The sequence below is a fragment of the Dendrobates tinctorius genome, unplaced genomic scaffold (genome assembly GCF_039654945.1).
Source record: "Dendrobates tinctorius isolate UK_male_01 unplaced genomic scaffold, ASM3965494v1 ptg000133l, whole genome shotgun sequence".
Classification (NCBI taxonomy): domain Eukaryota; kingdom Metazoa; phylum Chordata; class Amphibia; order Anura; family Dendrobatidae; genus Dendrobates; species Dendrobates tinctorius.
In genome coordinates this window covers 492,738-514,665 of record NW_027361801.1, presented here as the reverse complement: position 1 = coordinate 514,665, position 21,928 = coordinate 492,738, and the positions used below count along the sequence as shown (strand labels likewise).

At 45.5% G+C, this 21,928-nt stretch overlaps 1 protein-coding gene across 1 annotated transcript in view; it reads left to right on the top strand.

Annotated features, from left to right (window-relative positions):
• Positions 1-1,848: 1,848 nt before the first annotated feature.
• TMLHE (trimethyllysine hydroxylase, epsilon) overlaps positions 1,849-21,928 on the top strand; it is a 51,957-nt gene continuing 31,877 nt past the window's right edge. Inside the window, exons 1-6 of the mRNA XM_073543422.1 lie at positions 1,849-1,998; positions 10,376-10,450; positions 12,797-12,978; positions 13,830-14,006; positions 14,565-14,844; positions 17,333-17,452. Of these exons, the coding sequence (XP_073399523.1) occupies positions 12,798-12,978; positions 13,830-14,006; positions 14,565-14,844; positions 17,333-17,452 (758 nt within the window). The 5' untranslated portion in view covers positions 1,849-1,998; positions 10,376-10,450; position 12,797. The remainder of the gene's footprint in view (positions 1,999-10,375; positions 10,451-12,796; positions 12,979-13,829; positions 14,007-14,564; positions 14,845-17,332; positions 17,453-21,928) is intronic.

Below are 21,928 nucleotides of genomic sequence, written 5' to 3'. Positions count from 1 at the left end.
GAGAAGGAACCGAACCACCCAAATGTTCAAAGTCTTTGGGTGGTCTAGAAGCGGTTTAAAAGTAACCATCCTTTTATTTTTTTCCACAAATCAATAGTACACATAAGATATGCAGTAAAATTTGTTATTTTTAGCATTCTGTTTCTTTCTACTCCTGGACGAATCATTCACCATTTCACAGGCAAAAGTCTGTCTTCAGTGACTACAGACTTTCCATTACTCAGATAGATGACAGTTGGTGCTCATGAAGGTCTATGGAGAAAGGGAGGAGCTAGCGGCAGACCACAGAGATTCGGCTGCAAGTTCTCCTAAAACAACAGTTACACTTTAGGTAAGTGACCTTAAAGAGAATCTGGCAGATTTTTGCTATGTATCCTGAGGACAGTATAAGGGTTAAAACACTGAATTCAACGATGTATCACATGTCCAGCTGTGTGCTGTTGTTTGCGTTGACTAAAGCTGATGATTATCCTTGTCTGTACTACAGCAGCATGTGCATGATAGACTGACTCTGCCCCCTCCTGTGATAAGGTCTATAGGCTAAGTACACCTGGTGTGGGCGGGGTTAGCTTTCTCAGCTCTGCTGCATTGATAAATCTAAAAACTGTGATTGTGTCACAACTTTTGCACCCAGTAATCTAAGGGATACATCATTGGATTCAAGGCCTCTACTCCTACATCAGGCTGCTCTCAAATGAGGTAGCAAAAAACCTGCAGATTCCCTTTGAGGGTTCATACTCACTTGCGAGAGACTCGCACGATTCTCATGTGAGTCTCTCGCATGAAAACATGGCACTGCCGCCGGCACTGGGACCGCAGCGTGCGGCTGCATAGAAATACATGTAGTCACACGCTCCAGTCCGAGTGCTGGCGGGCGGCAGTACCAGGTTTTCGTGCGAGTCTCTTGCAAGTATGAGCCCTAAGGTGGATAAACTGTAGGATCCCTCTGACTACCAACATCCTCCGGTAGAAACGGGGCCACTTTTATTTAAAGCACCAACAGGTCTTTTGCCTCTCTGAAAAGAACGACACGGCCTCAACTTAAAGCAGCGTCCATCTGAACCGTTTTAAGTTGCATCATACTATCTCCATCAGGGAAGTGTGTGAATTGCGGCCAGAAGACAATGAAAGCGCTGCTCAACAGTGTGAATCCAGCAGCAGCAAATTATGGGTTAAAACACTGGCTATCCACCAGGCATGTGATCTAGGGTCTTGTGATAATGTTCCTCCTACAGTCACGTGATTTTTATGTGTAAAAGGCAACAAGCACAAGGAAAAAAAAAAATCAATAAAAGCAAGTGTAATAAGATTTCTTAACATAGAGGAAAAAATAAATGTCTATGGGTAAAAAAAATGCCACGAGGTCACAGAAAAAAATAAACGCTGTGCCTACATCATGCCGCAATTTGGAGGGAAGCCACAAACAGAAAAAAAAACGCTATGTGTATATGGTACAAAAAAAATTCTGCCCTTTGTTTTTTTTTGTTCCTAAATCCACAAAAAACAGGTTTATAAATAGAAGACTCGCTTTTAAAAAGGAAAGCAAAAATAAAAAGCAAACATTGAATAAATTTGTACAGGACTATCATAACCATGAATAACAGCATCTTCTTCCACACACGAGGCAAGCCGGCTGCCGCTGCAGGTAACAAGGGCAGGCCAGTCTGCAGGACAGAAAGGAGCCTCAGCCAGCGTGGACGCCGCTTAGAATTCTGGGAATGATAGTTCTCTCCTGCCGCATAGTGATGAGGTTGCTTTGCAGACTAAACTACATTTCCCGTCGTCCTTCAGCAGGGGGCGTCTATTGGTGTGTAGCGTAGCGAATGAGTTCGCGTTTATCTGTGCGCAGTGCATCCTGGGCAATGTAGTCCACATTATGCCTTCTGTAAGAGGTAATAGGGCATCAAAAAACTACAACTGCCTTGAGGCCTGGAGTGTGCTGTCCATATGAAATGTAAAGCTCATTTACTCGTCCGCAAGGGGCCTCGGTCTTGCCAGGTAATGTGCTGCAGAGATGGTTTTCGTGGTAAAATGTCTCTTTATTTTATAGTCGGAGAATATATCATAGCTGCACTGTATTGCATTGCTAGTTCTTACAGTAATAATGCATCTGTTGTATTTTTTTTTGCTACAGTTTTTATCTTTGTAAAACCACAACTCCCAGCATGGCACTAAAAGCCAGGACCTGCTGGGAGTTGTAATTTCACACTAACCAGTGAGCCACCATTGGCAGAATACTATAAATGTAGTGATGGACTTGCTTATATACTTTCTGCTGGTTGCCCTTGGTAACAGGCATAAAATAAACTGCTGCCAGGAATGTCCGCACTATTGTAATGCGAGGAAAGGAAAAGATTCTACATGACCTGTGCCGGTAGCCAACATCCCCGTAACCAGTAGCCACAGCAGACTTGTGGCCCAGTATCCAGCGCGTGATGGTGGGGCTTTGTCAATGAAAGCAGGGATGAGAGGGAAAGTTTCTCCATACTGGCCTGTGATGTGCCCGATCAATCGGGGGGTGCGTGACACTGGGTCATGGCGAAACACCACCCACAGCCCGATCAATCGGGTCACGGCTCAGTGATGCAAGGTGAACCTCTAGATTCTGTAAGTTGACGTGATATCACCGGCTGCTGCAGCTGGGGATCACGTGATCGGGACTGAGTGAGTAGCAACCGGGGTCACACTTGCGAGTATGATGCGAGAAACTCGCACGAGTCTCTCTCCTCAATACCCGGCATTGCCGCCAGCACTCGGGACCAGAGCTGCGGCTGCATAGAAATAGATTCATAGAAATACATGCAGCCGCACTCTCCGGTCCTGAGTGCCGGGTATTAATGCGAGAGACTCGTGCGAGTTTCTCACATCACACTTGCAAGTGTAACCCTGGCCTATAGGTTTAAATCAGCGTGCACAATATATATTGTAGTGGACCACCGCTTCAATTTTTTTCTCTATCGTCTCCATTGACTGTGTCCGTGAAGATATCCGAGTACGTAGGATTTATTATTTTATTGGGAGGAAAACAAAAGCAAAGTCACAACAAGAGGAATTTCCCCCAAAAATTCACACTGCAAAAAAAAGGGGGCAGCAGTATTTACCTGCCTAGGTCTCACAACTAATGCAGGATGCAGCAGACCCATGTAATAAAGATGGTTCAAAATACTGATGAGACAACCACTCTCAACCTCCCAACTCATGGAGGGGTGATTGCTTAGTATTAGGCCGGGGTCACACTTGTGAGAAACTTGGTCGAGTCTCGCGTCTCAATACCCAACACTGCCGCCAGCACTCGGGACCAGAGTGTGCGGTTACATGTATTTCTATATGACTGAGCGCTCCGGTCCGAGTGCCGGCGGCAGTGCCGGGTATTGAGACGCGAGACTCGACCGAGTTTCTCTCAAGTGTGACCCCAGCCTTAGGCCGGTTTCACATTTGCGCTTTTGAGCGCAGCAACGGCCTGCGCACGGCTGCTGTTAAGCCCTGCCACGCCTCCGCCAGTAGCTCCGCCTACCGGCGCATGCGTCCTGCGTCCCCTATCTTTATAGGTAAATGAGGTAAATGGACAGCCCGCCTAATCTAATAGTATGGGCATCACTAATAGGCTGCAAGCCAGACACTGTGCATTACTTGTGTGTGACCAGCGCCCTATACAAGCCTTTTTGTGTACAATTTAACACTAAGCAATCACCCCTCCATGAGCTGGGAGGTTGAGAGTGGTTGTCTTATCAGTGTTTTGCACCTGTGTTGCCGCCATCTTTATTACATGGATTTGCTTGCATGCGGAGACTACATTAGTTCTGAGACCTGAGCAGGTAAAAACTGCTGCCCTCTTTGCTGTGCGAATATTTTATTGGTTTAGGAGTAAAGGGTTTGTCCATGTAGTGGAGAACCCCTGTAAGGCATCATTAAGGCTGTGTGCACACGCTGCGGATTCTGCAAAATCCGCAGGTAAATCTGCAGGTCAAAAGATCTGCGGTTTATCTGCGGATTAGCCTGCGGTTTTGCCCTGCGGTTTATCACCTCTACAACGGAGGAGATGGCAAACCGCAGCGGAATCCGCAGAAAGAATTGACATGTCAGTTCTTTCTGCGGATTAGAAACCGCAGCAAATCCGCACGGAAAAATCTGCATCGTCTGCACTGCAGTTTCCATTTCCAATAGGATATTATAGTACTGTACACCGCATCAGAAACTGCTGCGGATCCGCAGGACCAAAACCGCTGCGGATCTGCAGCAAAATCCGCAGCGTGTGCACACACCCTAAGACGTTCGTGAATTCTGTATTTTTCACTGATACAGCTTTGTACCCTTTATAATTTCTGGAGCTATTCACATGTCCATGTTTTTTTGTGAAAGAAATTTCTGGAGCTATTCACATGTCCATGTTTTTTTGTGAAAGAAGTTTTTTTTGTGTTTGCTAAAGAAAAAAAAAAAAATCAGAAGTCATGTCATGGATCACAATTCCCCATACAAGAGTATTGATCCGTGACTATCATGGGCAGCACACAAATGGCACCAGTGTACAATCCCTCTGCTGTTCATGATTAACGTTTAACCCCTTAGCGACAGAGCCATTTTGCAGCTTAATGACGGGGCCAATTTTTACAATTCTGACCACTGTCACTTTGAGGTTATAACTCTGGAACGCTTCAATGGATCCCGCTGATTCTAAGATTGTTTTTTTCGTGACATATAGTACTTCATGTTAGTGGTAACATTTCCTCGGTATGACTTGCGTTTATTTACGAAAAAAATGGAAATATGGTGAAAATTTAGCAATTTTCAAACTTTAAATTTTTATGCCCTTAAATCAGAGAGATATGTCACACAAATTTCTTAATAAATAATATTTCCCACATGTCTACTTTACATCAGCATAATTTTGGAACCCAAATTTTTTTTTCTTAGGAAGTTATAAGGGTTAAAAGTTGACCAGCGATTTCTCATTTTTACAACAAAATTTACAAAGCCATTTTTTTAGGGACCACATATTTAAAGTCATTTTGAGGGGTGTACATGACAGAAAATACCAAAAAGTGACACCATTCTAAAAACTAGACCCCTCAAGGTGCTCAAAACCACATTCAAGAAGTTTATTAACCCTTTACATGCTTCACAGGAACTGAAGCAATGTGGAAGGAAACAATTAACATTTAACTTTTTTGCAAAACTTTTACTTCAGAACCAATTTTTTTTTATTTTCACAAGGGTTAAAAGAGAAATTGAACCACAAAATTTGTTGTGCAATTTCTCCTGAATACTCAGATACCCCATATGTGGGGGTAAACCACTTTTTGGGCGCACGGCAGAGCTCGAAAGGGAAGGAGTGCCGTTTGACTTTTTCAACGCAGAATTGGCTGGAATGGAGATCCGATGCCATGTTGCGTTCGGAGAGCCCCTGATGTGTCTAAACAGTGGAAACCCCCAAAAAGTGACCCCATTTTGGAAACTAGACCCCTTAAGGAACTTATGTAGATGTGTGGTGAGCACTTTGAACCTCCAAGTGCTTCACAGAAGTTTATAACGTAGAGCTGTGAAAATAAAAAATCATTTTTTTTTCCTCAAAAATGATCTTTTAGCCCACTATTTTTTATTTTCCCAAGGGTAACAGGAGAAATTGGACCCCAAAAGTTGTTCTGCAATTTGTCCTGAGTACGCTGATACCCCATATGTGGGGGGGACCACTGTTTGGACACATGGGAGATCTCGGAGGGGAAGGAACACTTTTTTGGAATGCAGACTTTGATGGGATGTTCTGCGGGCATCATGTTGCATTTGCAGAGCCCTTGATGTGCCTAAACAGTAGAAACCCCTCACAAGTGACCCCATTTTGGAAAATAGACCCCCCCCCAAGGACCTTATCTAGATGTGTGGTGAGCACTTTGAACCCCCAAGGGCTTCACAGAAGTTTATAACGCAGAGCCGTGAAAATGAAAAATCCTTTTTTTTTTTTTTTTTTTTTTTTTTTTTCACAAGTGATTTTTTTTAGTCCCCAATTTTTTCATTTTCCCGAGGGTAACAGGAGAAATTAGACCCCCCAAAGTTGGTAAATAGTGGAAACCCCTCAATTCTTGCTCCAACCCTAACCCCAACATTCCCCTAACCCCAATTCCAACCCTAACCCTAATGGAAAATTGAAAATAAATATATTTTCTGTATTTTATTATATTTGCCTAACTAAGGGGGTGATAAACGGGAAAGGGGGGGGGGGGGTTACTTTTTTTTTATTTTGATCACTGTGATAGTTTATCACAGTGATGAAAATGAATGAATTGAATCTGCCAGCCGCAGATTCCGGCGAGCGCACTGCGCATGCACCTGCCGTTTTCTTCCGGTACTAAGATGGCGGGCCCGGGGACCACTAGGATCACCGGGAGGTACCGGGGGTGGGGGGATCGGGGACCCTATTTCTCTCTCCTCTGATGTGCGATCACATCAGAGGAGAGAGAAATTAAATGCAAAATGGTGGCTTTTTTTTTTTTGCAATCGCCGTTATAGGGTTAATAACGGCGATCGCAAAAGCGGGGTCGGTAATAACAGACCCGAATCATGTTCTATTGGGTCTCGGCTAACCCCGGCAGCCGAGACCCAGGAGAAAATCTGACTCTGGGGGGCGCTATTTACTTTTAAAGTAAGTACCGTAATTTTTTTTTTCTGACCATAATATTGAAATATTGATGGTAAAACTGAACCACTGATGAAATCACTGACGTGTGAATTAGGCAGTAAGGTTGCCACACATATTGGGCAATGGTTGGTCATATGATCGGCTATCTGACAAGTGTCAGACCCAGGGCTATGGACACAAATGCTTGGCTCAGCCTAATGTGTATGTCACTTCATCAGAATGAAAAGAATTAGTGAAAGCAAGGAATAAAAGAGGAAATGATGTCTGCAAATGTCAACTTTGAGGGGAGAAAACCACAAATTAGAGCTGAGTAAAATGATTTGTAGACCCGTAATCCAGCGACCATGTTCACAGTCCATGTGGCTGCTTGTCCAAAGTCCTGCAAACCTTCACCTATCTACCGGTATCCTGGGCACCTCTTAGGCTATATGCACACATTGCGGATTCTGCTGCGGATCCGCGTCATTTCTGGCTCTGCGGGTCCGCAGCAGATTTAGGTGCGTTGTACAGTACCATTGTTTTCAATGGTAAACTGAAAAACGCTGTGCACATGCTGCGGATTTTTCCACGCGGATTTGCTGCGGGTTCAAATCCGCAGCATGTCAATTGTTTGTGCGGTATCCGCAGCGGTTTCACACCTTCTCCATTGTAGAGGTGTGAAACCGCAGGCTAATCCGCAGGTAAACCACAGGTCTTTTGACCTGAGAATTTACCTGCGGATTTTTCCAAATCCGCGCAGAAAAATCAGCAGGACCTAAAAATACGTGTGCACATAGCCTCATGGTTAGTGGGATTCATTACACTGAGCATAGTGTCACGGGTGGTGTACTACTCACCAGGGCTGTGGAGTCGGTAAGCCAAACCTCCTAGTCCTCAATTTCCCTGACTTCTGACTCCAAATCCACAGCACTGGTCACTACTGAGCATGTACATAAAGTGCAGCACAGATTCATCTCAACTATGACTCCGCAGCACTGGTCACTACTGAGCATGTTCTGCTGCTTTACCATTTTGCGACATATTATAATGTGCCTGCTAAAGCTTTGGTATAATTCATTTGTTTTACTGTATTTAATACTTACTGCTTTATATCCGTGACTGGGGCCTCTCTAGGTCTTATCAGGTGAAAGGTGCTATAGCATATAGATGCAGCCTGGTCTCGTGCATTTGATCATCTAACCATCCCCTGGTGTGCTGGCCTCAGCTGCCAAATTATCCCAAACCAGCTCCCACAATCCCTCTCTTCTGACCCTGTAATGTGGCCTGTATATGTAGTAGTTCCTCCCTAAGGGGAAGCACGCAGTGTGGGGAGTAGCACGCAAGCAAAGCATCATAGAAGCTAAGCATCAAGAAAATGGCAGTTATCCATGGCAGTTAATCAGGGCAGGAATCAGGTAACCCACACTTTGCGCTCCCTTTTAACCATTTTGCTTTATTTCTATCCTCCTGTGCTCCCTTGCCATCCACATTCACCACCCCATCTCCCCTGCATCACGACTCATACACATCAGCCCCTCTATACTTCCCTCTCCCATGTACAGCTCCCATGCACTCCTCACCTTCCTGAGAAACCTCGGCCCATCTTGCCCAAACACAGTCAGAAAAAAACTACTTACAATTCCAACAACCATTTGCTCTTTATCTTCCTACTCCTACTGATTTCAGGGGACATCTCCCCCAACCCTGGTCCACCATCCCCCAACCTCAACCCCTACCCTACCTCATATCGAAACCATAATAATCTTATTAATATTACTTGCACTCCCTCATCTCCATCCTTTAATTGTGCCCTCTGGAATCCACGGTCTGTTTGTAACAAGCTTCCTTTGTTGCACAACTACTTTCTGAACAACCCCTTTAATCTGTTGGCCCTCACTGAAACCTGGATTCAGGATTCTGACACTGTCTCTCCTGCTGCCATTTCCTATGGTGGCTTACAATTCTCTCATTCCCCGAGACCCACAAACAGACATGGTGGTGGAGTCAGCATACTCCTGTCCCCACAATACACGTTCCAGGTCATTCCCCCTGTTCCATCACTCATATTCCCTTCTTTTGAGGTCCACACTATCAGGCTCTTCCGTCCCCTCTCCCTCAGAGTAGCGGTCATATACTGGCCCCCAGGCTCACCCACCCACTTCCTTGACCACTTTTCAGCCTGGCTGCCACACTTCATGTCCTCAGAACTACCAACTCTTATCCTGGGAGACTTCAACATCCCCATAAACAGCCCCACTTCCACATCTGCATCCCAGCTTCTATCACTAACCACCTCTCTAGGCCTCTCGCAGCTTTCAACCTCTGAGACACACAAGGACGGTAACACCCTTGATCTGGTCTTTGTCCGGCACTGTTCAATCTCCCACCTAAATAACTCACCGCTTCCACTCTCTGACCACAACATTCTCTCCTTTACACTCACAAATCCTCGCCCACCTGAGACCTGAATCCAATCATGAATCTGTGGAAAGAGCTGAAAACTGCTGTTCACAAACGATCTCCATCAAGCCTCACTGAGCTCGAGCTGTTTGCCAAGGAAGAATGGGCAAGAATTTCAGTCTCTCGATGTACAAAACTGATAGAGACATACCCCAAGAGACTTGCAGCTGTAATCGCAGCAAAAGGTGGCGCAACAAAGTATTAAGTTAAAAGGGCCAAATAATATTGCACGCCACACTTTTCAGTTTTTGTATTTCCACAAAAATTTAAATTAACCAATAAATTTCATTCAACTTCACAATTGTGTCCCACTTGTTGTTGATTCTTCACCAAAAATTTACATTTGGTATTTTCATGTTTGAAGCATGATATGTGGGAAAAGGTTGGAAAGTTCCAAGGGGCCGAATACTTTTGCAAGGCACTGTACTGTTTACTGGGTAGGAGAAGCTTGCAAACTTTTTTTTGTTGTATACAAGAAAAGCGGATGTGACACTGACAGTAAAAAGTGAACACACTCACCAAAACTGGATACAGCCCAGTGATGAAAAACTCCTGTTTTTGTTACTTATGACATAAGCCATTAGATGTCTGAAAGAGGCATTACTTTTGGCCTTTCGTAAAATTCTTGTTACCTGTGTGGTGACCACCATTCTAGAACAAGGAGTTGGGAAGCCATCTATATGGAAAAATTGTCTGTGTTTCCCTTGTGTCCTGCTCTGGGTGAATAGTGGTGATCAAAAAAGATTTGCACGACCTCGTTTCAGCGTCCTCTGCTGTACTCTGTTGCCGTCGGACCAAGGCAGTGCTAAATAAAGTGCAGGACAATATATCCCCTATATTTCTCTGAGTGTCAGAGTGTCACTGTATTGGCGCAGACCTCCTACTATAGCGCTAGGATCGCCTACATTTTGCATTTTGGACCATAGACGCTCAGTTTGCTGCCTCTAGTGGAGAATCTCCGTAATGCGGAATAATGGAATCCGTTACTTGCAGATTTTGCAGTCAGCTTAGTAGAGATTTCACTTTTTCCAGGGTAAAATCTGCAGCAAAACTTTGACATACATGTTACGTTGCAGATTTGCAAAGCCTCTGCCTGCCATAAAATCTCCATCGTGGAGGCCATAAATGGCTTTTTGTAGCCTCAGTCGCTATCGATGTTTTGCAGTGTAATAATAACTTTGATATATTACTTTACAACATTTGTGTCCCGTCTTTCCAGTTAACCTTTAACCCCTATTTGTAGACGATTCAGGAAAACAGGCAACACTCTGGTTTACTCATCAATCATATTTTATGCCTCCTCAGCAACCTTTGATATCTGAGGAGTAAAGATTCCCGTTTCTTCAGTAAGAGCTGGCTTGGAAAACGACACCCAAGAAGGTTTGTAGGTTTATTTCTTTTAGTTCACAATTGTTAGTTTCCTTTTTTTTACAAATCTTTTTGTGAAATTCCTCAAAGTCTTTTAATTCTTCTTAAAGAGGCTGTCCACCTTTGGGGACTTATTTTTATGGGGGGGGGGGGGGATTAAAAATCATTGGGTATCTTAGAAACTTTTTTGCATCATTTGGCTTTTCCAGGCTTTGTTTCCCTGCACATTTGATGTGGTCTGTCCGTCGATTTGGCCAGCTTTCAGAGCAGCGCTTACAAGTTCTAAAGCAAAGAGCTTGCAAGCGTTGCACTCCTTGCCTAGGAGCTCAGCCACTGCTGATAGACTGCAGAAGTGGCTGGTAGTGATGAGTGCAAGTGCTCGTTACTCAACGTCTGCTGTCGCTTCATTTAGGATCTGTAAGATTGATGGAGCAGTAGTTGTCATTCACGACCACGCTCCTTTTCATAGGGGCTCAGAACCCCCATTGTGCTGATCTTTGGGCCCTCACTGATAATTTATCATTTGTCCTGTAGAATAAAAAATCTTTTAATACGTTTGAGCATTGCTGAAGAATGCTTCATTTATAATGTAGGCTGGGATCAGACATGCGCTGGCACTCAGATCGGAGCGTGCGGCCGCATAGCAATACATGTAACCGCACGCTCCGTTCCTGAGTGCCGGCGGCAGTGCCGGGTATTAACATGTGAGACTCGGCTGTATTCCTCGCATGTGTCATCCCGGCCTTAAGGTGGTCCCCGGCGGTCTCTGCTTATTGAATGCTGCAGTTAAGTGACTTCTGCAGCCAGTGATTGTCTGCAGAGGTCATGTGTTTGGGAGAGAGATCAGTATTTATCAGTAGCGGTTCTTTGAATAATGCATCAGACATCAAGGAAATGAGCAGAGACCGTCAGCAGCACTGTAGCAGTAAGTGATTGACGTTTCTGTTTCTTTGTTTTTCATACTTTTGGTTATTTTTTCATATATTAGAGACAATACTGGAAAGAGTTTGTCCGTGGTTTTATCTATCACTTAAATCTACTGTAAGGCTATGTTCACACGTTGCTTTTTTTGGTGCATATTATATGTCATTTGTCCGTTAGTTTTAGTCACCAAAAATGCAGTAAAACACATGGTTGGATTTTTGCACTTAGTCATTGTTTTCTACGGTGAAAAAATAGCTGCAAAAATGCTGAACGTGGCATGCTGCAGTTTTGTAATTCAGACAGGAAAAAGAAGCAATTGTGATTTCTGAAAGCTCATGGCTTTTGCTGGTAGTGTAAAAAGCAGCTTGAAATTTAAAAAAAAAAAAAGCCTCAAAAACGCCAAGTGTGAACGTTCCCTAAAAAATGCTATTTCAAGAGGGTTCTCTCTTGTTAAATCGGTAACGTTGCAAAGTAAAAGTAAGAACCATTGCAGCTTACCTCTTATAAAAGGATTATTAATTGTATGGTTTAATGCTCAATGTCTAGGCTATCGGCCATCTCTGCAGCATATCAGCAGTGGCCAGTTTTCTATTTCTGAATAATCACTTACTACCTGGCCTAGGTGGGTGAAGAAAGGGGGAAAAAAAGGATACCCCGACTGGCGCCCATCCTGTGTAGTCAGCACCTCAATCCCACTGGTCTGGTGGTATAATCATCCAGCATGGTCAGCTGTCCTGGCAGAAGAAACCCAGATCCAGGGTAGCATTGTGGCATTGCAGTGAGGATAACGCAACATTGCGGAGTCCGCTGTCCAAGTTAATCTTTAATATAAAGTCTTCAGAGCAGAAGAAATGGCTGTGCAGAGGTCGTCTGTGTCCCTTCTGCTGTGTAATTCTGCCGGTAATGTGATTACACGGGGGACTGGTCTGCCGGTAATGTGATTATGCAGGGCCCGGTCTCTTTTGATGTGCACTTTAAGATCATTAGAGGGAACATGGCTGAGGCGACACCAGGCTGATGTATTAGCTGTGACCGGTGGGCTTAGTGTAGCCAGCCTGTGTCTGCTCCACGGCCGCTCAGCTTTGCCCTCCGTCCTGGACAGATTAGACGACTACTGGCCTAAAACCAAATTCTCTGGATGTGAGTTCAGTCCACACAGTTTAGTGTCTTCATGGGAACACTGTGACATGCAGGTCCGCTCTCCACTGCACAAAGGGAGGCTGACATCTTAATTGCTTGTTGCTGGAGTGGTGACACAATAGGCGATGACATTTCAGGGTTTTTTTTCTGTCCTTCTTTCTGCTTATTTAGTCCTGTATTTAGCAGTTTACCCCCTTTATCAGTAACAGTGATTTTCCATCAGTCGCTCCCCTCCCCTTTACTTCTGTCCTGCACTGTTGCTTCCATGTTCTCATGACTTCTGTCCTGGAACAGCATGTGGTGTCGCAGGCTGGCATGGCTCTATCCACAGACCACGGGGCTTCTAACCAAGGGGGTTAAACGACAGCATCGATGGACTCCCAGATTGCAGAGAGCTTTTCCTTCAGCGGTACGATGGCTCAGCACAGCCTCGGAGGCTCAAGAATGCTCGTGGCTCCTGCAGGCAGATCATTTTGGTAAGTTTACACTTTTGGGAATTATGTTACTATCAATTACTATTGTCTCATCCATATTTGGAGTTTTGTTACTCCTTTATCATCCTCCTGGGTTTTTTTTTATTCCTTTGCCACCCGCCCCATCTGTTCATTGTATATGTGATGTATGGAAGGGAATTGCCCCACCACCTGCCCCAGATCTGTCTATTGATCACTAGATTCCTCATCACCCCCAGCATATCGCCATCTGATAACTGGCTTCCCCTCCATGGGTCACTCAACTACCTTTCCCATCAGGGTCCTACCACAATGTCTGTTCCCTTTAACCTGTGTGTTGATTTCCGGTCCATGACTGACTGTGCACCAGGCTCTTCTCGGTGTGGTCATGGCGGCTTCCCACCATTGTCTCAGCCTTGTTTCTGTATTTGGGGGCTGCTAAGTAAAGCTCCTTACTGTACTTGTACTCTGTATGCTTGGAAACAAACAAGTATCTCGCCACCCAGCGACCTGCAGATAACGGACGGTGATATGCCGGGAGCAGGCAGCTGAACCATGTGAAGAACCTCAGTCAGGTGTCCCCGGAGACGTCCATAGATGGGGGCTTTAACAGCACCGTCATCAAGGAGAAAGAAAGCCGCCCATAGTCTTGAAGTTACAAGGAAAGACACAAACAGGGACGTGCTGATCATCAGTCAGTACGTTTGTGAATATATTGATTGTAAAGTAAGTGGTAAGGGGGTCCGGGCGCTGCAAATTTACCCCGGGTGCAGACTAAAAGATGCAGGTGCTCCTTACCATTTATTTGCTAAAAAAAAGAGTCTTATAGTCTGAAAAACGTTGCATTTATTTCCATTATCCTTCCTTCTTAACAGAACTGTTGTACTCCGGCATTTGCATGCGCTTTGACTACGTGTGGCTGCGGGATCACTGCCGCTCAGCCTCCTGCTATAACACAAAAACCAACCAACGCAGCCTTGACACGGCCAGCATCGAGCTGGACATCAAACCAGCACAAGTCCGAGTAGATGAGACCACTCTGTACCTAACATGTAAGTTTTCAGCATCACCGAGGTAATTACAGGAAACGTTTCTCCCATCTTTAGCCACAATCTGACTGTCCTTAAAGGGGTTATCTGGGCTGAAATGAAAATTCTGCAATCACTCTTTATGACTGCAGTCTGCTGAATCGGCACAAGTCCCCTCCATTCCCCGTGTAGTTGGGTGGTCACTTGCCATGTAGACTCACCTGGCTTTTCTAAATGGAAGAAAAGTAAAAGAACCTGGATAAGACTAGTCAGCATGTTATCGCCCACCTGCATGAGGAATAAATATATGCACCTAGCAAATTGTTATGGTTCAGCTGTCTGGTGTCAGAGAGCGCCTTCAAATTTTTCATTTCAGATCAGAAAATTCCTTTAAATAGAATATCTAGGATTGGGGGGAAAAGACAACAACAGAGGTCCTGTGTTTTTTACATAAACAGCGCCACTATTGTTGCTGGACTCTGTCTAGTATTAATAGGCATTTCTAATGATCTCTGATTTTCTCTGTGCCCTTATGCAGCATGACCTATATCACAACCGTATTATTGTTCCTTATCATCGTAGGGCCGGACGGACACATGACCCGATACACTCTGGAGTGGCTGTCGCAGCACAGCTATGAAGGACAGAAGCAGCAGCTTGTGCAGCCAAGGGTATTGTGGAACGAGAAGATCTATAGGGAGGCAAACGTCCCGGCTGTCAGCTACTCTGCTTTCCTGGAGACAGATGAGGGGCTGAGAGACTTTCTACAGAACTTCCTACTTTATGGTATTGCTTTTGTAGATGATGTTCCAGCCACCCGAGAAGACACGGAGAGAGTGGCAGAGAGGATAAGCCACATCCGGTAACTTCATGCTATGGAAGGGCTTTATGTGTTTCATTCAGCTACGTAAATAGACAATGAATGATAAAATAGCGATAAAGGGAAGTAAATGACTGCTGAGCACAGGGATGGTAAACCACAGCCATCATATTGTTCTACCCACTATAAAGCTGCAGCTGGCAGAACATTTACGGTAATTGTGAGCTGGGCATAAAAGGTTCAGATTTATGAATTAGGATTTTAGAGTACCGTATATACTCGAATATAAGCCGAGATTTTCAGCCCGTTTTTTTGGGCTGAAAGTCCCCCTCTCGGCTTATATTCGAGTCATATACACCGGGGGGTCGGAGAGGGGGCGGGGGTGTCATGTCATACTTACCCGTCCTGACGCTGTCTCTTGAGCCCCCAGCTTCTCCGCGCTCTCTGTTCCTGCCTTCAGCGGTCATGTGGTACCGCTCATTAAAACTCATGAATATGCGCATATTCATGAGTTTTAATGAGCGGTATCACATGGCCGCTGAACGCAGGAAGAGAGAGCGCGGAGAAGCTTGGGGCTCAAGCGACAGCGTCAGGACGGGTAAGTATAGCGATACTCACCTGTCCTGCGTCCATGGTTGCTTGCTGCTGTCTGTCATCGGTCAGTGACTTGAGACAGCAGAGGGCGCGGTGACGTGGTTAGTGCGCGCCGCGCCCCCTGCAGTCTGAACGTCACTGACTGATGACGTGGCAGATAGCGGTGAGCAGCCATGGACGCAGGACAGGTGAGTATCTGACACCCAGCGACGGAGAGGTGAGTATGTCATTTTTTTTATTTTTACATGCTGCAGCTGCGGCAGCACATGGGGGAATAATCTTAAGGAGCTTCTAATGGGGGCAGCATATGGGGGAATAATCTATGGAGCTTCTAATGGGGGCAGCATATGGGGGAACAATGTATGGAGCTTCTTATGGGGGCAGTATATGGGGGAATAATCTATAGAGCTGCTTATGGGGGCAGTATATGGGGGAATAATCTATAGAGCTGCTTATGGGGGCAGTATATGGGGGAACAATATGGAGCTTCTTATGGGGGCAGCATATGGGGGAATAATCTATGGAGCTGCTTATGGGGGCAGTATATGGGGGAACAATATGGAGCTTCTAATGGGGGCAGCATATGGGGGAATAATCTATGGAGCTTCTAATGGGGGCAGCATATGGGGGAACAATGTATGGAGCTTCTTATGGGGGCAGTATATGGGGGAATAATCTATGGAGCTGCTTATGGGGGCAGTATATGGGGGAACAATATGGAGCTTCTAATGGGGGCAGCATATGGGGGAATAATCTGTGGAGCATTTCCCACCCTAGGCTTATACTCGAGTCAATAAGCTTTCCCAGTTTTTTTGTGGCAAAATTAGGGGGGTCGGCTTATACTCGAGTATATACAGTAATATTGTTCATATTCTTTCTGATTACAATGGTATCCCTAAAAGAAAGAAAAAATATATTTTCTTATTACCGTCTAGGGGGCTTTAAAACACCCAATGTTATTTTGGGCTGATGAATTGGCTACTCCGTACTTAATATTACGTTATTTTAATTAGGTTTTGAAGAGTTAAGCCAAGACTGAGGATTGGTTTAACTCTCTGCACTACAGTGAGACCCTGGATGTATTGGTTATTTCCTACATTCATCACATGCCATATATCATTCACGGGCTGTATGTGCCCCCCATTAATGCTTAGGACAGTAATTGGCTGCAGGGGTTCTGTGAATGATGTATGGCGTGTGATCGCTGCAAGAGGTAAGCAAAGAACAGCGGAGACATTGCAGTGATTGAATATAGGATTTTTTTATTTTTTTTCTTATTTCCACAATTTTTATTTTTACTAAAGTTTAGTCATGTACCCTTGTACAAATACATCTGTCCACCCCTTAGAGCCTTTTACTCAGCCTGTCATGTAAATCATTGTCATACTTTGAATTCCTAGTACAAAAATAAAATTAAATCAAAAATTTTAAAATGGATTCTCACTAGTCCCCAAATATTTATAATTCTGCTTGTATCGCCTTATTTAATTATTTCTTTCTGTCTGGAAATTCATGGTATACTTCTCTTTAGTTAGGTCATGTGATCGCCTATTGACACCCTTCCACCACTACCTGAGAATTGTCTTTATGTTCACCTTAGGTCACCATCTTAGTTACCAAAACTTTCTCCATGACAATGCATGAATTGTACCACTGAAGTTCTCCACAAGGAAGAATGTAAAGAAACTCCTATTAGTTACTGATGATGACTGCACAGCTCATGTCACCCAGTAACACTAGCAGATGACAGTTCAGACTTATGGGTGCATACTTATAAACCTATTCGCTTATTTAGGAGACTATAGAGCGGAGGATAATCAGTGTTACCAATGCAGGCAGATATTTGTAGTGTCCTATATCAGAGCTGACTGTATGTATTATGTATTTAGGTAATTGTACATTGTTATAATTATTTCTGCATTTATAATTTCTCTAGTGAGACCATTTATGGTAAAATGTGGGACCTCACTTCTGATTTCTCACGCGGTGACACTGCATATACCAAACTCGCCCTGGACCGTCATACTGACACTACCTACTTTCAGGAGCCTTGTGGGTAAGTTGACTTTGCTTGCAAATTATCAGAACAGTATTATATATAAAAGGGTCACTCGCCCCTTTTTTTTTTTTTATTTTTATTTTCTAAATACCCCAGAATGCTCAAAATTAACTAAATGATGTATTCTGGGATTAGCCCTTTAAACCCTACCTGACCAATGACGCCACATAGGCATCATGAAAAGTCTTGCCGAAAGGGCCAGTGACGCCTATGTGGCGTCATGAATTATTTGTCCTCCTGCGGGTCAGGTGACCGGGGTCACTGAAAGGCCACCCGACCCGCACACATAGGGGGCTTTGTACTTCACCACAGGGGGCGTGGCTTCGCCCCCACGTGGCTACGATCACTGATTGGCTGTTAAAAGTAAAACAGCCAATCAGAGCGATAGTAATATTTCAGCAATGAAATTTGATGAAATATTACAATCCAGCCACGGCCATCTGCTCCCCCCGCCTTCCCTCCGCTCCCCCCAGCTTCCGATCACCTCCCCTCCCACCCCCCGGTACCTTCTGAGTGCCGCTGTCACTTCCGAGTGCGCCCACTCGAATCTCCCGCTGCAGATTCCATTCATTCATTTTGATCACTGATAAATCACCCCCCCATCACCCCCATAGGTAGGCACAACTAATAAAATAAAGAAAATATTTTTAGTTTTATTTTTCCATTAGAGTTAGGGTTGGAGTTAGGCCTGTTTCACACTTCAGTTTTTTCTGTCAGTCAAAATCTACCAAAATAGCGGAAAACGGATCCGCAGGCGGACTGACAGAAACGGGGGCGAGCGGATTGGCGGATGCACGGATCCGCCGAAGGTAAAATTTTAAAGGAACCGCGCAGAGAGAGAGAGTTCTTCCAGCAGCCAGAAAAGATTCAGGGTTAAAAAGGGAAAATGCGGATCCGCAGGGCAAAAAAAAGTCACAGGCTCCGTTCGATGATCTCAGCGGACGGCAAAAATTTAGCGGATCCATCCGTCAAGATCCGCTGGTAATGCAACTCAATGGGGAAAAAAACGGATCCGCCAAGCAAAATGGCGGATCCGTTTTTTTTTTGCAAAACGGCGGATTTTGACTGATGGTGACAAACGGAAGTGTGAAACAGGCCTTAGGGTTGGAATTAGGGTTAAGATGAGTTAGGGGTTTGTTGGGGTTAGGATTAGGGGTGTACTGGGGTTAGGGTTAGGATTAGGGTTATAGGAGTGTTGGGGTTAGGGTTGGAGTTAGAATTGAGGGGTTTCCACTGTTTAGGCACATCAGGGGGGTCTCCAAATGCGACATGGTGCCACCATTGATACCAGCCAATTTTGCGTTCAAAAAGTCAAATGGTGTTCCCTCCCTTCCAAGCCCCGACGTGTGCCCAAACAGTAGTTTACCCCAACATATGGGGTATCAGCATACTCAGAAAAAAATGCACAACAACTTTGGGGGTCTAATTTCACCTGTTACCCTTGGGAAAATAAAAAATTGGGGGCTAAAAAATTGTGGAAAAAAATGATTTTTTTTTTTTTATTTTCACGTCTCTGCGTTATAAACTTCAGTGAAACACTTGGGGGTTCAAAGTGCTCACCAGACATCTAGATAAGTTCCTTGGAAGATCTAGTTTCCAAAATAGGGTCACTTGTGGTGGGTTTCTACTGTTTAGGCACATCAGGGGCTCTGCAAACGTAACGACGACCGCAGACCATTCCATCAAAGTCTGCATTTCAAAACGTCACTACTTCCATTCCGAGCCCTGACGTGTGCCCAAACAATGGTTCCCCCCGCACATATGGGGGTACCAGCGTACTCAGGACAAACTGGACAACAAATTTTGGGGTCCAATTTCTCCTGTTACCCTTGTGAAAATAAAAAGTTGGGAGCTAAAAAAAATCATTTTTTGAGGAAAAAAATTATTTTTTATTTTCACAGCTTTGCGTTATAAACTTCTGTGAAGCACTTGGGGGTTCCAAGTGCTCACCACACATCTAGATAAGTTCCTTGGATGGTCTAGTTTCCAAAATGGGGTCACTTGGTGGGGGTTTCCACAGTTTAGGTACATCAGGGGCTCTGCAAATGTAACATGACGCCCGCAGACCATTCCATCAAGTCGGCATTTCAAAACGTCACTACTTCCCTTCCAAGTCCCGACGTGTGCCCAAACAGTGGTTCCCCCCCCCCACATATGGGGTACCAGCGTACTCAGGACAAACTGGACAACAACTTTTGCGGTCCAATTTATCCTGTTACCCTTGTGAAAATAAATTGCCGACTAAAAAATAATTTTTTGAGGAAAAAAAATATTTTCCAGGACGTCCCTCCTGACAGCATCAAGGAGGACGTCCTTCGCCTCCTTGCAGGGATAGAAAAAGCACACGAGGTTAAAAACAGTCTCCACCCACATTCCCGCAGTGTTTTTTCCCTGTCCCTGCACGGAGGGACGCACAAGAGGATCCATCTTACCGGAGGGGTCCAGGGGGATCAGGTGGCCCAGCCAAACCTTCCTCCTGCGAAGCGGCCCCTGCGCTGAAACCCTCCTGGGTGGGGGTCGCTCAGCCGCAGAGACCATGGGAGGGCTGAGCCCCCTGGGTAGAGCTGCTTCCCCCCGCAGCGGAGGCTCTCAGCTCCGACGCAGGCAACAGCGCGGGGACCGGAAGCCGCGTGGAGGGAGTCCGCGGCACACTTCCGGTGACGTCAGAGCGCCGGAAACACAGGCCGCCGGCGTGCGCTCTAAAGGAGCAGAGGGCGGCAACAGCGAGACAGGCAACAGCAGCCTTCCTGACCTCGCAGAGGCTCACAGCACGGAATGGAGAACCAGGGCAGTGTCGACCCGGACGGGGTAAGTGCGCTCAGCGCAAACCGACTGACTGAGACTCTGACTGCCCAGACCAGAGCCTGACTGTCCCTCTCTTGCACTATGCAGGAAAAGGCACAACTGACAGTGCCCACTCCCACGTCCAAGCAGACAGAGAAAGACCCAGGGAAACCCAGTAAGTGTCCCGTATGCAGGATCAAGCTCCCCAGCAAGCACAAGAAGTTGTTCTGTGACACCTGTACGGCCAAAGCAATGAAGGACGAACAGCCGTCTCTCCTATCGGAGATGAGATCGCTGATTCGAGAGGAGGTCCAAGCTTCCATGGCCACCTTTTCCCAGCCAGTCCAGGTCCCAGTGCCAAGCGGACTAGACAGGAAATAGAGCTTAGCTCAGAGGAAGATTCCTACTCCTTGGAGTCGGATCAGAAAGAAGGCGAGGTGTGCGCTAATGAACTGGAGTATGGGAAAAGATACCTCTTTTCCTCGGACGATACGGACAATCTGATACAGGCAGTCAGAGACGCAATGCAGAATGAGGAGGTCCAGAAACCTCAGTCCAGACAGGACGTGATGTTCGGAGGCCTTAGGGCGCAGAGGAAATTCGTTTTCCCAGTGAACGACCATGTGAGAGCTATGGTCCTTGAGGAATGGGAGGAAGCGGAAAAGCGTCTCGTGATGTGTCGGGACTTTAAGAGACGTCTCCCCTTCGACCCCGAGGACATTAAAGTGTGGGATGAAGTTCCCAAGATTGATGTCCCCGTGGCAAAAGTGGCCAAGAAAACAGCTATTCCCTTCGAGTACGCCTCTAGCCTGAAGGACCCCATGGATAGGAAAGCGGATAACCTACTAAGGCGGGCCTGGGAAACTTCAGCAGCCTTAATTAAAACAAACGTAGCAGCTACTTTGTTAGCAAGATCTATGTTTTTATGGTTGGGGCAGTTAGAGGAACACTTGACTAATAAAACCCCAAGGGAGGAAATTATAGATTCACTCCCGATTTATGAAGTCAGCCACAGCTTTCCTAGCCGATGCATCGGCAGAATCCATTAGATTTTCTTGTCTGGAATGGCTCTTTGTCGAATTCGGCTCGCAGAGCCATCTGGTTAAAGACCTGGACAGGTGACGGAGCCTCTAAAAACAAGCTCTGCGCCCTTCCCTTCTCCGGGTTAAAAGTTTTTGGCCCAGCATTAGATGACATATTAGAAAAAGCATCCGATATAAAAAAGGGGTTCCAAGAGGAAAAGAAACCTAGCGACCAGTCCTTTCGTAGACCTGGTGTATATAGAAGACAGCAGTACTATAGATACCAGGGGAGTTCTCAGAGGGGTTCCTACGGTAGCACCCACTCTAGAGCTGGAAGATCTAGAGCTCCCCCTTCTGGATCACGTACTAGATCCAGAAGAACATGACTATACCAACATAGGGGGTCGACTCAGAGAATTCAGTTCCCAGTGGTCCCGGATCACAAAAAATCAGTGGGTACTGAGAACAATAGCAGAGGGTTACCAAATAGAATTTTCATCCCCTCCCCCGAAAGGTCCATTTCTCCCCTCAAAATAAAAGACGACTCCCAGATGTAGGTGGTCGTAATGGACCTGGCAAACTCTGGTGTGATAATTCTGGTTCCCCGGGCAGAAATTGGGGCGGGCCACTATTTGTCCCTATTTGCCATCAGGAAACCATCCGGAGA